This window comes from Embiotoca jacksoni, unplaced genomic scaffold (genome assembly GCF_022577435.1).
Source record: "Embiotoca jacksoni isolate LCO1_2020_lvr unplaced genomic scaffold, fEmbJac1.0.p SCAF_23, whole genome shotgun sequence".
In the NCBI taxonomy this organism is placed as follows: Eukaryota; Metazoa; Chordata; class Actinopteri; family Embiotocidae; genus Embiotoca; species Embiotoca jacksoni.
The window spans coordinates 4,875,017-4,890,144 of record NW_027185374.1 but is presented as its reverse complement, the minus strand read 5'-3'; the positions used below and the strand labels follow the sequence as shown (position 1 = coordinate 4,890,144).

Genomic DNA, 15,128 nt, shown 5'->3' with positions numbered 1-15,128 from the left:
CATAACTGGCTCTTCAGTTTGTCTTGATGACAGATGATAGATTTTGTTGTGAAAGGTGGTGTTATGAAATAAAAGGGCCATTTTAGGAAATGTGATGAAATTTTGAAAAAGAACGACTTACAACAAACTGTTTCTGTGAAAAGAAGCAGGATGACGGAACATTTCGTAGTAGAGCAATGAGTTTTAGAAATGTATTATTATTACTATTATTTATTTTTTCACAGTTAGGTCTAGATATTAGGTCTATATTCAGTCAAACAATTATTTCATGATAATAATGTAGAGTTTTGGTCTTCAAAAATGTGCAACTTCAGACCCTTTTATAGACCATCTCTGCTTCAGATGCACTACGCCACCTGGTGGTATATTTCACACAACATCAGCAAAAAAATAAATAAATAAATAAATAAATAGTTATTTAAATAGTTCTATAGCATCAATGAAACAAGATCAAGATTTCACCACAGTGTTGGACCAAGACATTGTTCTAAAAATCACTCAGATCTAACCATTGCAGGTACAACGGATAGTCTTTGGTTTCCTCAAAACCAGCCAAAGAAATCAGGTTTTCAGGATTCAGCTGCTGCACTGTAATGTTTTCCATCTGAGAGAGACAAATATACACCCCTATAAATATATATATATATATATATATATATATTTTTTATTTTTTATTTTTTTTTTTACTAAGAGCTACAGCTTTTAAAGTCCGTTTTAAAGTTGGGAACTTCCCGAAAGAGACAGCCTTTAAAAGAGGGGCTGGGTTTCCCTTGACTCCAAAAAGAGATGAAATATTAAGGGTTGTTTTTTTTTCCTCAAATGATTTTCTAAATGCATGGTCTATGATGTTTGTTTTATTTAATTTATTTTTTATTATTTTTTTATTTTGCTCCATCTGAGAGGGGCGGGGCCTAGAACGGACGTCATTCCGCTCCGGCCACCCTCCCTCCTCCTCCTCCACCTCCTCCTCCTCCCCTCCCTTCCTCCACCTCCCTGTCCCCCTCTCTCTCGCCGTCTAGTTGTGTCCGTAAACCGAAAACGGAGCACCACAAGAGGGGGGTCCCCGACCGGCTCTCTACCGAAACTCCCCGCGGCGGTTATGGCGGCGCCGTTGGCCCACTTCGACGAGGACTGGCAGGACTTCAACGAATTCAAGCCGTCCTCGGGATCGGCCGAGCGGCTGGACCAGCTCAACTCCAACGCGGGCGATGCGTCGGGCCTAGACGACCTGTCCGACCTGGACAACAGTTTCTCCGGGGAGATCTGCAGCTTCAAGTCGATGGAGGACCTCGTCCACGACTTCGACGAGAAGCTGACCGTGTGTTTCCGAAACTACAACACCGCGACGGAAAACATCGCTCCCGTTAAACCCATCACGGAGGATAATTACTTGAAAGACGACGAGTGAGTGTGAATTTTTTTTTTTTTATTTATTTATAATTTATTTATTTACGCTAACTTTTTAATCTCTCGGCTACCTAGCGACGTTAGCCTCGGCAGGCTAACCTCACATCGATGTTTACCCGCTGAAAGCTTCAATCAGTGTCGTGCAAAGTTTAGCCGGTGGCATGTTTGCTTAACCTGAATGCACTCTGGTAACTATATGTGCTTCAGTGTAGGGAACAGAAATGCAGTTTATTTACATAGATTGGCTGTGTGTGTGTGTGTGTGTGTGTGTGTGTGTGTGTGTGTGTGTGTGTGTGTGTGTGTGTGTGTGTTGGGTGTCCTGCCACGTTACCAGTGTTAGATGTCATGCTGCACGGATTGATGTTGGCTATTAAACCACTGATCCCTAAATTGTATCTCAGCAGTAAGTACTGGTGCTTTTTTTTTTTATTTTTTTTTTTTTAGTATGCATATAAAATCAAATCTCCTGATTATATATAAACCAAATCATTTTTTTTTTTTTTTTTTTTACTTCTGACTTGACTTTTTGGGCGCCTCGTCACAGCCCCAGTATGTCACGTTTCATACATGTACTCAGTACAAAAAAAAAAAAGGTGACAGTCAGCATCTGTTCTTCCAACTTAAAGAGCCCTTGTCATCTCAGTGGGGGTTGTGGGGGGTGGTATCCTCAGCTGATGTTGTATCTCAAGACACACGGATGTCACAACTGCACGACATCGTGCTATTACTTCGCAGCAGCGAAGTCACATCGATCCCGCAGAGAGCGTGGATGTGACCGTACCTGCGGAGCTGCGCTGGCTGCGTGGATCACCTGCTCGGGACGTTTGCATCCGGTATCGCACCACTTTGGCACCGATGCATCAAATCGCACGGCCGTGCGTGAGCTTCCAGCGCCTGAAGCTTAGTCATGCAGACATACAACATGCATGCGCACAAAAAAAATGTGACATCATTTGAATGTGGGAATGAGCCTCGGGATCCGTCAGGCTAGAATTAGGCTGTGAATAGGTTGTACAATATTATATAACGGGCGCAATACACACTTTCTGTATGTGGAAAATGAACCGCACTAATATAGATGGGATGGGTGATCTTTGGACTGAGACTTCCATCCTTTATTGTTTACATAACCTTCACATTCATGAGTGAAAAGTCATTTTCATTCAATTCATTTTTATACATATAATTTGAAATCACATTACAAGTCATCTCAATATCAACAATTTCCACATTGGGGACATTTCCAACAGAAAAATGTCCAACACAAGCAGGCTCAGATGTGACCAGCCATCTGCCTTGTTAGGGTGAGGGGACAGCAGAGAGAAAACAACAGGATAGAAAGGCAAACGATAATCGTTGGTCGGGTTTGCTGGGGCCAGTAACTACAGGTCAGAAACATGCAGCTCCAGAACCAGAGGTACCGTCACACACACAAAAAAAAACAAAAAAAAAAGCACAAAACTACGGGAGCGAGAAAAAAAAGCACAGAGACAGTAAATGTAGTGTTAGTGGTTCAGTTTTAGAAACGTGATGGCAGGGGACATAAACAAAAATGTCCTTCGTCTGTTTTAAGACATTTTAAAAACAAGATTGCAACTTATTATTTTCTTGATTAGTCACTTATTTGGTCACTACAATGTCAAAAAATTGTGAAGACTGCCCATCACATTTTCTTAAGCCTGAAATCTTTAAATTGGTTGTTTTGTTCAACCGTCCAGTGTCCCATTTAGGAATCTAGTCTGTGTTTGGTCATTTAACTTCAACAATGACTTTAAAAATGAGTCCGTTGTTATTAACACTGTTGCCAATTAATTAATGGACAAACAACTCCCAACTCAACAATGGATTGAACAATATCATTAACACGCCATTAACTTAAAGATAATATTAGATGTTCTGTTACTTGGACTTCAGTGATGTGGACTTGAAGTCTCTTGGACATCCAGTTTTTACTTTGATGTTTCTGTCAAACACTCGCACGTACAAAGAGCCACATATATCCGAGAGGTTGTCACTGTCCGTCTTATTTAATGGTTAGAGGGGAACGTAGGAGTGCTGGTGAGACGGGGTGAAACAAACATTTATCCTTGTTGTAGGAACAGGAACAGAGGAAGGATGCAATAAAAAATAATTGGACAGCTGAAGCCCAAAGAGCAGCGCCAGGCTCAGTGAGAGTCTTTTCTGGATGACTGCACTTTTGCAGGACGTGCCTAGACTCTTAACAAGTTCTCCAGCAACACCGCGGCTGAGACGAACCACGGGATGACGAGGACAAAGTGCGCGCGCTTCAGTTAGTGCGGGTGCCGAGAGAGCAATAATGTTAAAGGCAAGTCGTGCGTGTGGATTATATGTGCGCGACATCAACTCACATCTGCACAAATATATTCGAGCGAATGATCCCGACAGATCGGCGCCGTGTTGAAAGTAGGAACAAGCTGGTTCCTTGAGACGAGCCTTGTTTTTAAATGCAAATTGCGCTCCGTGAAGCTGAAGCTAATTGTGTGGGGGGTTTTTTTGGCGGGCGCTCACGTGCCTGAGACGGCGTCAATGCTCCAGGCACAAAAACTATTTCCTTGCCAGCTTTTGCTCTTATTTAGAACAACCCAACGGCCCCCAGCTCACCAAGCTGTGCGCGAACACTTCAGGGAGAAACATGCATGTTACATAAACATTTGTCTGAGAGTGTGTGTGTGCGTGTGCGTGTGTGTGTGTGAGAAAGAGGCCATGACGATGCCGAGCCTTTGTGACACATGGGTTCACAGCATCCATCCTCGCTCCGCTTGCCCAGTCAGAGCCAGGAGGAAGGGGAAAAGAAAAAAAAAAACAGACTCGCACGCACGCTTGTGTTTTACATCCTGAACAGACTCGCTCTTCTGCCACGGCGATGGATAAACGTGCACAACGCCTGCGGGACCACACCGAAAAGGAGCTTCTCGTTTCTAAGATTGCGCGCAATCCTTTAATGAAGTGGGCAGCAAATCCTTGAATGAAGTCTTCCAACGAAAGCCGCAGCCAGACACTAAATATACAGTACAAAAAAAAACACAAAAAAAAAATCACACATCGTACAAAATCCTTCAAATCTGGTGAGAAATATGTTTTTGAAGATGATGATGGGTTTCGCAGTCGGAACAGTATTATGTTTACAGAAGTGCCATCTGTTCGGCTCGGATATGTTCTCTGCCAACGTGCGTGTTGCTGCAGAAGAATTGTAAACATTCAGCAGACTGTCGGTACGGTGACGATACGGTTCGTGAATCAGCCGACATCGACAGCAAACTGAAAAACGGCAGTTTACAGACCTTCGGGGCTGTCGGTAAATTGCTTGCGTGATTTAAGGAGTCGTCGCTTTAGTGTGCGTCACGCGGCAACAGGAACGTGGTGAGGGGGTGGTCAGAGAACAGGACGTGACACTTCGCATGTCATGCTGTATCACAGTAAAAAAAAAAAGAACAAAAAAAAAGGGAAGGAAGCGGGGTTTGTCCGATCGACAGCTGAAAGCGACTCTTCGCCCGTCTCCTGTCTTTTTATTGCGCGCGTCTCGCGATATCGTACGAGTCTCCGGTCCCGGTTACTTCACCGGTTGCTTCTTTTCTTCCCTCCAGAGTGTGGAACGCTCTGACGGATAACTACGGCAACGTGATGCCTGTGGACTGGAAGACGTCGCACACTCGCTCCCTGCACCTGCCCATCCTCAACCTGACCGAGCTCGAGGTACCGCGGAGACGCACGTAAACACACAAACCCAGTCTGTGATGTCGCGCTGTACACATATATATATATATATTTATATTTCTTTAGAAAGGGAACCGTGCGTACAAAGAGCTGAGGCCCAAATGTGAGCAGCCTGAACCTCCGCCTTCAATCTGCCTAACCACCTGCCTTGTCGTCTCATCCGAGTTGTGTCTCTGTCTCTCGCCTCCTTCTCCCGAGGGACAGAAGTTGGACAACCAGTCGCTGGATCTGTCTGACGACGAGGAGCTGAGGGAGCAGATGGACATGCACTCCATCATCGTCTCCTGCATCAACGATGAGCCGCTCTTCACAGCTGAACAGGTAACCCGTTCTCACGCACATGCACACACACACACACACACACACACACACACACACACACACACACACGCGCGCGCGCACACACACTTGAAGCCATCAGTGTTGTGTCTTGGTGACTGTGGCGCTGTTCCTTGATATAGTTGTAATGAATACTGAAACCACTCGCGCGTTCAGGTGTTCTTCCGGCCCTGTTTACATCAGTGAGTGTGTTTACATGAATATTACTCTCTCAGTTGTTTCCTGGTTTTATCATATCGTCATATTTTGTCTTGACCTCTCAACAGCTCCGCCTCCGTGTTCTGTACCGGGTTTCTGAAACCAGGATAAAACCGTGTACATGAGCAACGCCAGAGATACTCGGCATGCCCACACGCACATCTCTAAATCTCCACGCTGAAAACTGCAGAATTCTGATTTCAAACTTGAATTCCTTATTGGCGTTATGTTTTCTGTACGTACGTGTGCTAATATGTAATGTGCCGTAATACTGGGAACAGGCTCAGTTTTTATTTTTGGGGCTAAATACACACAAATAGCAGGTTCCGGTTGAGAAGTTTTTGAAGCTCATTTATGCGTGATTAAACAATAAAAACACCGAATCAAGCAGACGTTAAATAACAAGCAGGAAGTTTTTATTTACTTATTGTTCCCCGAAAAAAACAACAACAACCATGTTTCCCGGTCGGATTCCACCCGAGATATTCGAAGCTGCGAACATGCGAACAGATGCACGCGCTGAACACGTCCTCGCTCATGCATTTGATTTCGCCGCATCTGTCCCCGACCTTCTTCACGTGTCGTCGACAAACATCAGCCGTAAGGAGACACGCGGGCGAGCGAACCACGTTAACCCCGTGGAACGGGAGGCAGCTTCAACATAATCCTACACAGATTCAGGGTGCGGATATTTGTGTGTAAACTGCAGTACTTGCTGGAACGGACCAAAACGCACAACTGCGAACGTGTGTGTGTGTGTGTGTGTGTGTGTGTGTGTGTGTGTGTGTGTGTGTGTGTGTGTGCGTGCGTGCGTGCGCGCTGTTGTTCAGGTGATAGAGGAGATCGAGGAGATGATGCAGGAGTCTCCCGACCCGGAAGACGACGAGAGTCCCTCCCAGTCCGACTTGTCCATGCTGTCTCAGGACTTCCACGCTCTGAAGCGCTCCGGCTCCAACACCAGCTACGAGGACCGTGAGTACCGCTCTGGTTGTACATGCGCAGCGAAAAGACGCGGCGGCGCCGAAGCTTTCAATGCGTACAGCTGGGTCGCGGCGGTGCGCTTGCTCCTCGTGAGCTTTTACGTCCCCGTTTGCCATTTTTGCAAGACGTCCACGTCCCTGAACGAAGCGTAATGGGAAGAAACGGCGACGCACGTGCACGCGGCCGTTTCTAGTCTTGCGTAACGCGTGATGGATGCGGACGGACAGCGGCGTATATATCTCGTTTGAACACAATTTGTAACGCCACACTGGCGCAGAGTGTGTGTTTGTACCCAGCGAGCCTCAGGGCTCTGCATTTTGTTTCAGGGAGATGAACATTTCAAAGACAGAATGTGATGTGTGTTTTGTATATCTGACGGCTCGAAAAGTGCACAATAGTTACACTCAGCAGTTTACTCTCCGTCGAAGAGACAAAATTATCCCCGGACGTACCACATGCCGCCAAATAGACTTCACTTCACCCATCTAATAATATGTACACGAAAAAGATTTGGATTATGTTTAAACGAGAACATTTAAATGGATGATGCACTTTTGTTTCTTTTAAAAGGAGGTGTTCACCTGCACTGTACCAGTTTGTCACTCGGTTATTAGGAGGAGATTTCACGAATGATAGTTTTGGAAATCTTCATATCAATTGAACAACTGACATGTAATTCATTTCCAAGCAAACCAATAGACGCAACAACTGTCCCTGTACAATATACACAGCCTCTTCCTCATACAGCCGCTCCTCATCCTCAGGGCTGCGTCGGCTGTCGGTGTCGGAGCTGACCGAGAGTCTGGAGGAGGTGGAGACGGCCATTCGCCGCTTCAGCGAAGAGCTGATCCAAGCTCTGGCACTGCGGGACGAACTGGACTATGAAAAAGAGGTACTTTGATTTGATTTGATTTGATTTCACCACCCGAAGGCAACAGCTTTTGTCCTTTTGCTTCAGTGTCGAGTTCGAAACACCGGATCTGAAATTATAAACTGCATTCAGATAATCCTCCGGTGATCCTCCGCGGCGAGGGGGGCCTTTAAATGTTTTGAGTTTAGTGTGCTGCGATTGGGATCTGTGAGATCAGACAGCGGCACGCTGCCTCCTGAAGGCCCGCGAGAGGGTTGTGAATTGCCAGCAGCTTTGTTTTTCTTTTAGCGTCATTTGCTCGGATGTCACGATTCTGTCAAGCGTGTCCTTTCGGCATCTAAAAATAGATTTCTCTTAGGATCGTGAAATATATAAATAGCACACTCGGCAGTGTGATCCTAAAAAGCAACATAAATCGAATGGAGTCTCATTTTTTTTTTGTCGTGCGTGTGAACAGGTGAAGAACAGCTTCATCTCGCTGCTGATCGACGTGCAGAACAGACAGAAGGAGCACCGCGAGCTGCTGCGGAAGAAGAAGAAGATCAGAAGCGCGACGACGACGACGACGGCGGGGCCCAACGGCCAGAGGACGGCCAGCACGCACATACCGGGCACGGTGAGTCACGCGGCCGGCGGCCGATGGCGTAGACGGAGGCAAACGCGCGCGTGCCCTGCATGCACGGTTACCACGACGATCAGTGAACCCGGACTACGCAGCTTTTCGTATAATGAGGAGAGACGCGTGACCGGGCAGGCGATTGGGCGGTTTGCGTCGGGAATTTCAGCCGAGCACCCCCTCCTCCCCACCCACCCCTTCCTTCTCTTGATGTAGAAACTTCCTCGTCTCTCGTCAATCTCTCTTTTTCTTTTCCTCCTTACTTCCTGTAGCTGCTCACTCTGGAGGGACTCTCCAATGTCATTCAAAATGGCCTCCGTCAAACTTTTGGCAACACAGGAGGGGACAAACAGGTGCCCCCGCTCTTTCTTTCCACTGCAGATACATTTCTATGCCATTTGTTTTTTTTCTTTCTTTCTTTCTTTCTTTTGTTCCACAGGCATGTTTGTTTCCTCGTCTCCAGCTTGCACCGCCGCCGGTTTCATTTGGTTCAGTTTGTCGTTTCGTTGTGGTTGATGTTTATTCTCTTTTTCTTCATTCCAGTCATTCTTTTTTTGTTTTTGTTTTTTCATCTGATTTAGATTTTTGCAGCTCTTGCTGTTTCATCATCTTACTGTTCCTTCGTTTTGAGCAAAGATGACACTGTTGAATAATCACTGCTGCTTTTTTTTTTTTTTTTTAACTTCTCATCAGTGAACATTAACTCTGACAGGCTTCTGAAGGTTCACATGATTTCCACAACACTGAAAGACGTCACGTTTTATCACCCTGTCACAGCAGCAATGACACATTTTGTGCTCCGAGATGAAACTGAAAGACTTAAAGAAAACTATTAATGAACAGTGTTGTGTTACTTGGCAAAAGTTTATGTCTCAATTTTGGAATTTGAATGGGATTTGAATTCCTTCATTTTATATCTTAAACATTATCACATTCGGGAAAAATGAATTATGAAAGGTAAACCAAAGAACTCCAGATGAAATAAATGGGTGAAGCTGAAAATATCAACGACTTGAGACACCGAGTTATGATTATTCATGACATCTCTTTGAACTCATATTATGTAATTTTTTTTTTTTTGCTTTAAACTGTGGCATTTATTCTGACCTATTATTAAAACATTCGGCTTGACTTGACAAATATGCAAAAAAAAAAAAAAAAGTTTTTGTGTAATTGTAACATCATTTGTTTGTTTGCAGTATCTGACCACCGTCATCCCTTATGAAAAGAAAGCCGGCACCCCGTCTGTAGAAGACCTCCAGATCCTCACAAAGAGTGAGTCGAGCACACACACACACACACACACACACACACACACACTCGAAACTGAGCTGTAATGATGAAGATGAGAAAAAAACAATTGTGTTTTCAAAATGTAATGAGGTGCTCTCTCTCTGTCAGTCCTCCATGCCATGAGGGATGACAGCGAGAAGGTGCCCGCCCTCCTAACAGACTACATTCTCAAAGGTAAACACTCAGATTGTTTAGTCTTCAGTCTTTTTTTTTTTTTACAAGAAAAGTAAAGCAGCTAAAACATGGCATTTATATGTACATTTAAGTTACTTATTTTACAATGAATATTTAAAATTCAAGTTCTGTTAAAATGAAAAACAGGAAGAAAAAAAAGTGTATAAAACACTGTCAATGTCTGACAATGAAAAGTAAGTAAACAGCTGATGAGGATGTTGCAGCAAAGATCTTTTGATTGTGTCCCTTCCCCATTCGAGCGTCCTCTCTCTGTGTTGTGTGAAAAGACAAAATTCACTTCTCTGTTTTCAGTAGAGAAAATAAAATAGTAGCACAAACATGAATTATAAAGGAGGGGAGAAATGCTTTTCTTGCCACCCTTCACTGTTGACCTGTACCTTCCTTGTCTCTCACCTGTGCTGCATTGTCTTTTGGGTAGCTCTGGTATGAGAGCAGTGGACACTGAGGTTTGTGAGGTTAACACAGATTTCTTCACCTTCACCTTTCCCCTCTCTCTCTCTCTCTCTCTCTCTCTCTCTCTCTCTCTCTCTCTCTCTTTGTCTCTCTCTCTCTCTCTCTCTCTCTCTCTCTCTGTGTTTCTGTCTCTCTCTGTCACTGTCTCTACTCCCCTCTGTTCTCCTCTCTCTCCCTCTCTCTCTCTGTCTCTCTCTCTCTCTCTTCCCCTCTCTCTCTCTGTCTCTCTCTGTCTCTCCGTCTCTCTCCCTCTCTCTCTCTGTCACTGTCTCTACCCCCCCCCTCGTCTCTCTCCCTCTCTCTCTCTCTTCCCCTCTCTCTCTGTCTCTCTCTGTCTCTCCGTCTCTCTCCCTCTCTCTCTCTCTCTGTGTTGCTGTCTCTCTGTCTCTCTCTGTCACTGTCTCTACCCCCCCCCTCGTCTCTCTCCCTCTCTCTCTCTCTTCCCCTCTCTCTCTGTCTCTCCGTCTCTGTCTCTATCTCTCGCTCTGTCTCTATCGCTCTCTCCGTCTCTCTGTCTGTCTGTCTCTCTCTCTCGCTCTCTGTCTTTCTCTGTCTCTCTCTCTTTCTCTCTCTCTCTCTCTCTCTCTGTGTTGCTGTCTCTGTCTCTCTCTGTCACTGTCTCTACTCCCCTCTGCTCTCGTCTCTCTCCCTCTCTTCCCCTCTCTCTCTCTGTCTCTCTCTCTCTCTTCCCCTCTCTCTCTGTCTCTCCGTCTCTCTCCCTCTCTCTCTCTCTCTCTCTCTGTGTTGCTGTCTCTCTGTCTCTCTCTGTCACTGTCTCTACTCCCCTCTGCTCTCGTCTCTCTCCCTCTCTCTCTCTCTTCCCCTCTCTCTCTGTCTCTCTGTCTCTCTCTCTCTCTTCCCCTCTCTCTCTGTCTCTCCGTCTCTCTCCCTCTCTCTCTCTCTCTGTGTTGCTGTCTCTCTGTCTCTCTCTGTCACTGTCTCTACCCCCCCTCGTCTCTCTCCCTCTCTCTCTCTTCCCCTCTCTCTCTGTCTCTCCGTCTCTCTCCCTCTCTCTCTCTGTGTTGCTGTCTCTCTGTCTCTCTCTCTCTCTCTCTGTCACTGTCTCTACCCCCCCATCGTCTCTCTCCCTCTCTCTCTCTTCCCCTCTCTCTCTGTCTCTCCATCTCTGTCTCTATCGCTCTCTCCCCCTCTCCGTCGTCTCTCTGTCTGTCTCTCTCTCTGTCTCTCTGTCTCTGTCTGCATAGTTAACATTACCTTTCCCCAGAAGCAGCAGCCCCTCCCTCACTCACTCTTCACAGTAGTGCTGTGTAGCGCTACCCTGAAAACACACCAACCCAGTGGAGCTTGTAGTAGCAGCTGTTCACGTGTTTGCTTCTCACCTGTAATTAACCGTTTCCTCTTCTCTCACCGCACATGTGTCCCTGTTGTAGTTGCTCTTCCATAGTTTACAGCCCTTCCTTCATCTTCCACAGCGAGCATCCAAACAGTATTCATCAGCAGCTCGTCTGCTCTTGTCTCCACAGTTCTTTGTCCCACGTAAAAGTCAAGACTCATGTTTCCAGAACCATCCACCGGACCATCAGGACACGGTTCTGGTAATTTAGAAGAATCCAGATAATGGAGTGAAATTCTTCCCCACTTTTCACATCATAAACTTCCTTTACCTGTGGTATTAATTTTTTTTTTACTCTGCCACTGTTGTTGTTGCTAAACTTTTAACTCTTCATAGAACTTATTGTTCTGTATAGTTCTTTTCATTTGTAATCTTTTAACTTCTTAAGGCTTGAGTGATTCATCCCCGTGAATCCTGACTGCATGATGACTTCTTTATGTTAGTCTGAACACCTCACTTTCTGATTTGCCAGGGGTTCTTGAATAGTGAAGTGTCAGGGACATAACGTATGTGTAGTTCATGGCTGACGGGGACAACAAATTCCGGGTCAAATCTGAATCTTAAGGTGCCGGGCGATTCGTGGTATCGTAAAGTGTAAATCCTCCATATTTCCTATATAAAAAAAAAATCTTTTGCTTTAGCAGCATTTGTTGATCGATTGATCACACATGATGTCTTGAGGTTGAAAACTCTGCTTTCTAAGGATCAAAGAGCAAACCCTTTAATTTAAAGGAGACCTATTATGCTCTTTTTTTTTTCATTGGAGGAATGCATTCAAGTTTCTGTCCAAAATTCTCAGTTCAAAGGAAATGCTGTGCCTGGAGAAGATGACCATATAAGGAAATCCGTGACGAGCTGACATCAGCCATGTCGTGAGCAGAGTGTTGAGAGCTTGTTTCTAAAATTAATTACATTTGCATACGTTAACTTCTTAATATTTGACATGAACATTTATTTATATGACAGAGAATACAAAGAAGCATAATAGGTCCTCTTTAAAAACAAAAACAAATTGTAGGTCCTTAAGCGTGTTGGTTTCGGGTTTATGCTCAATTTGCTAGTTGAATGTGAAAATGAACTATTTTGTATATGACAGAGAAATTGCACAGTTTTACTTTTTGAAAAAGGGAAGGAAAAAAAAAAAGAAAGTGAAATGACTAAAGAAAGCAATAGCTGGATGAACAAACATGTAAAGCATATTTTTGGATAAGGGGTTGTTTTTAGGGAGGTTAGGGACTTTGTAATCATTTTGTAAATGCTGTCCGTTGACCTCTGAGCCCTCGAATAGTGACCCCCATCCCCAACAACTTTATCACCACCCCACGAGTCGCCATATCAGGAGTCTGCAGATACCTCGCGTGTTCCATTTATAGGAAATCATCTATCTGGTTGTATCGTTAGCGTAGTTAAGATTATTGTGTAGTTAAGCATCTATTCTAAGTTGTGTTTTTTTTTTTTTAATCTATTCTCTCTATAACTGTTCAATTTTAGGGATCTTGTGGTAGCACTTTACTCCTGTCAGTGATCTGGTCATGTAGTAGTGGGATATGTGGTGGATGTACCACAGAATACGTCTCATTAGATTAGTGTTAGATGAAGATTAGAAACTTTAGCTTGGGGGTGAAGAAGACCTGCCCCATGTCAACATTAAGAATTGTTATCATGCACTTATTTATTACCACATTAGTCGCCGGGAGCGTGAGAATATGAAGAACCTTAAAGCGGTGCTCCACTGATTTAACATCTATTTGCACATCATAAGAAGTATAACTCAGCCGAGAACACAGTAATTTGATGTTTTATTTGGCTCCGGTGGACGTTTTGTATTAAAAGTCCCATATTTTAGATTTTCCTCCTTATTTTAGTTTTAGACATCCTCTCTAAAGCTTCTCTCTAATGGTCTACCAAGAACGGGATGTTTTGCGCCTGTGTCTTTAAGGTGGATTCATATCAGATATCTGATTGGCTGACTCTTTTCTGAGTGACGCACACCCAGGCCAACCACAGCTTTTCTTCGGCCTCGACAAGCTACGAGCTCAACGTCTTCCGCATAAAAGGTTGGACCATGCAGACACCTGACATGTGACATCACAAACTCACTGTAACACAAAATGGGAAATCTGCATTTGTACAATATCGGACTTTTAAAGCTGAGAAGATGACCCTGATGATGTCTCTGTGATGTCATCAAGGTTGGACTAGTAATTTAAAACGGAAAATCTGCATTGCGTGATGGGAATTGTCGTAAGCCATCAAGGAGTAAAAGTCAGGATGTCTCTTGCAAGTCTTTTTGGAAGTGAAATCCTAAATCAGTGGAGCACCCCTCAACCACGTACCACCAGTCACACTAACGTTCAGATCACCAGCTGCTCCAGGTGCACCGCACACTGTCAGATCAGGTTTTTAGCTCTCAGGTACGATCATCAGTGTTAGTAGTTTCTGAAAGGTACTGACATTCCTGAGTCTTTGTAATTTTCGGACAACATTTGAGCAGCGAGACTTCCAACTCGCTGCCCTTTAAATCTTTGCAAACATTTCCCCCAAGCGTGGTAGCCGCTCGACTAAATCCAGGATACGTTTTTTGAGGAGCATTGATTACGTGATGATTTGATGAAACGTGATTTAATGCTCGAAGTCCTTGATTACGCTCTGTAGCTGCAGCAGTAGGTGTAGCCAGCAATTCACTGGCAGTGGCATCTGCTCGGTGTAGCCGCGTCGTGATGACATCATAGCAGCGCTTATTAATATGTCAGAGAAGGTGAGACTCTCTTGAAAAAGGGATTTACTTTTCAAAATGGAAAGCTGTCGTGCTTATGGCCAGCAGGAACGGAGGGTGTGAGAAAGATACTGGATGTTGGGGACGATCGCACAAAAGGGTCCATTTATTATTTTGTAACGGAAGACAAAAAGCTCTTAGTGCTATATTTAACTATTTATATGTAACTTGTTTCTGCTGTTGCCGGCTCTGAAACACTTCACAACCTAGCATGTGCTGCATGCACTTTACCGTTGCAAACACATTTCTAATGAGTGATCATTTGTTTACGGACACATTAATAATATGCTAAAGGGACAGGGTGCGTGTTGCAGTGAGATGCAGAAATAAGCATTTCAACTTTTAACTGTTAAAAAAAAAAAAAAAAAAAAAAGATATCTGAAAGCCTAAAAGCAGAAGACTTGTGGCAGTAAAACACATCAACCATGTCAGACAACATCCTTCCGTTTCAATCCAATGCGACGTCACGGTTGTGTAAATCTGTCACAATATTGGTTGTTATTTGTTTTCTAATGAAATGGCAGTCAGCACGGAGGTCAGGGCAGAACCCCTCATCTGGCCCTCTCATCAGACATATCAGTTCAACTACAATTTAGAGATTTATATTTATACATGTACAACAAAGCAACTAAATTAAAAAAAAAAAAAAAAGGCTGCCTTTGTAAATGCCTGAAAATCTTTGTACATTTAACAAACTCCTTTTTGTTTTTAATGCAATATAACTCCCTAGTTCAGGGTCTTATGTTTACTGTCTCATGTGGTACCGCAGTACATTAATTTATTCTGTAAATGTTTGTTTTGTAACCATATTATTGACTGTAATGGTACAAGTGTTTTGTGCCCGCATTGCATTGCCACTCATTTTAAATAAAAAAAAAACAAAAAGCTGTGAGGAGGCGGTGGCTCGGGC

General features: G+C 44.2%; 1 protein-coding gene across 5 annotated transcripts; it reads left to right on the top strand.

Annotated features, from left to right (window-relative positions):
* Positions 1-985: 985 nt before the first annotated feature.
* fez2b (fasciculation and elongation protein zeta 2b) lies at positions 986-15,110 on the top strand. 5 transcript variants are annotated; one of them, XM_069158378.1, is made up of 11 exons: positions 1,020-1,404; positions 5,013-5,121; positions 5,341-5,463; positions 6,510-6,651; positions 7,425-7,552; positions 7,989-8,147; positions 8,420-8,500; positions 9,347-9,422; positions 9,549-9,614; positions 10,054-10,081; positions 11,573-15,110. In XM_069158378.1, the coding sequence occupies exons 1-10, from the start codon at positions 1,100-1,102 to the stop codon at positions 10,062-10,064; spliced, it is 1,200 nt and encodes a 399-aa protein (XP_069014479.1). In that variant the 5' UTR covers positions 1,020-1,099; the 3' UTR covers positions 10,065-10,081; positions 11,573-15,110. The 5 variants fall into 5 exon arrangements, with proteins under 5 accessions (XP_069014482.1, XP_069014483.1, XP_069014479.1 ...); XM_069158381.1 differs by lacking the exon at positions 10,054-10,081 and having other exon boundaries at positions 986-1,404; XM_069158382.1 differs by lacking the exon at positions 10,054-10,081 and having other exon boundaries at positions 988-1,404; positions 5,347-5,463.
* The last annotated feature ends 18 nt before the right edge of the window (positions 15,111-15,128 follow it).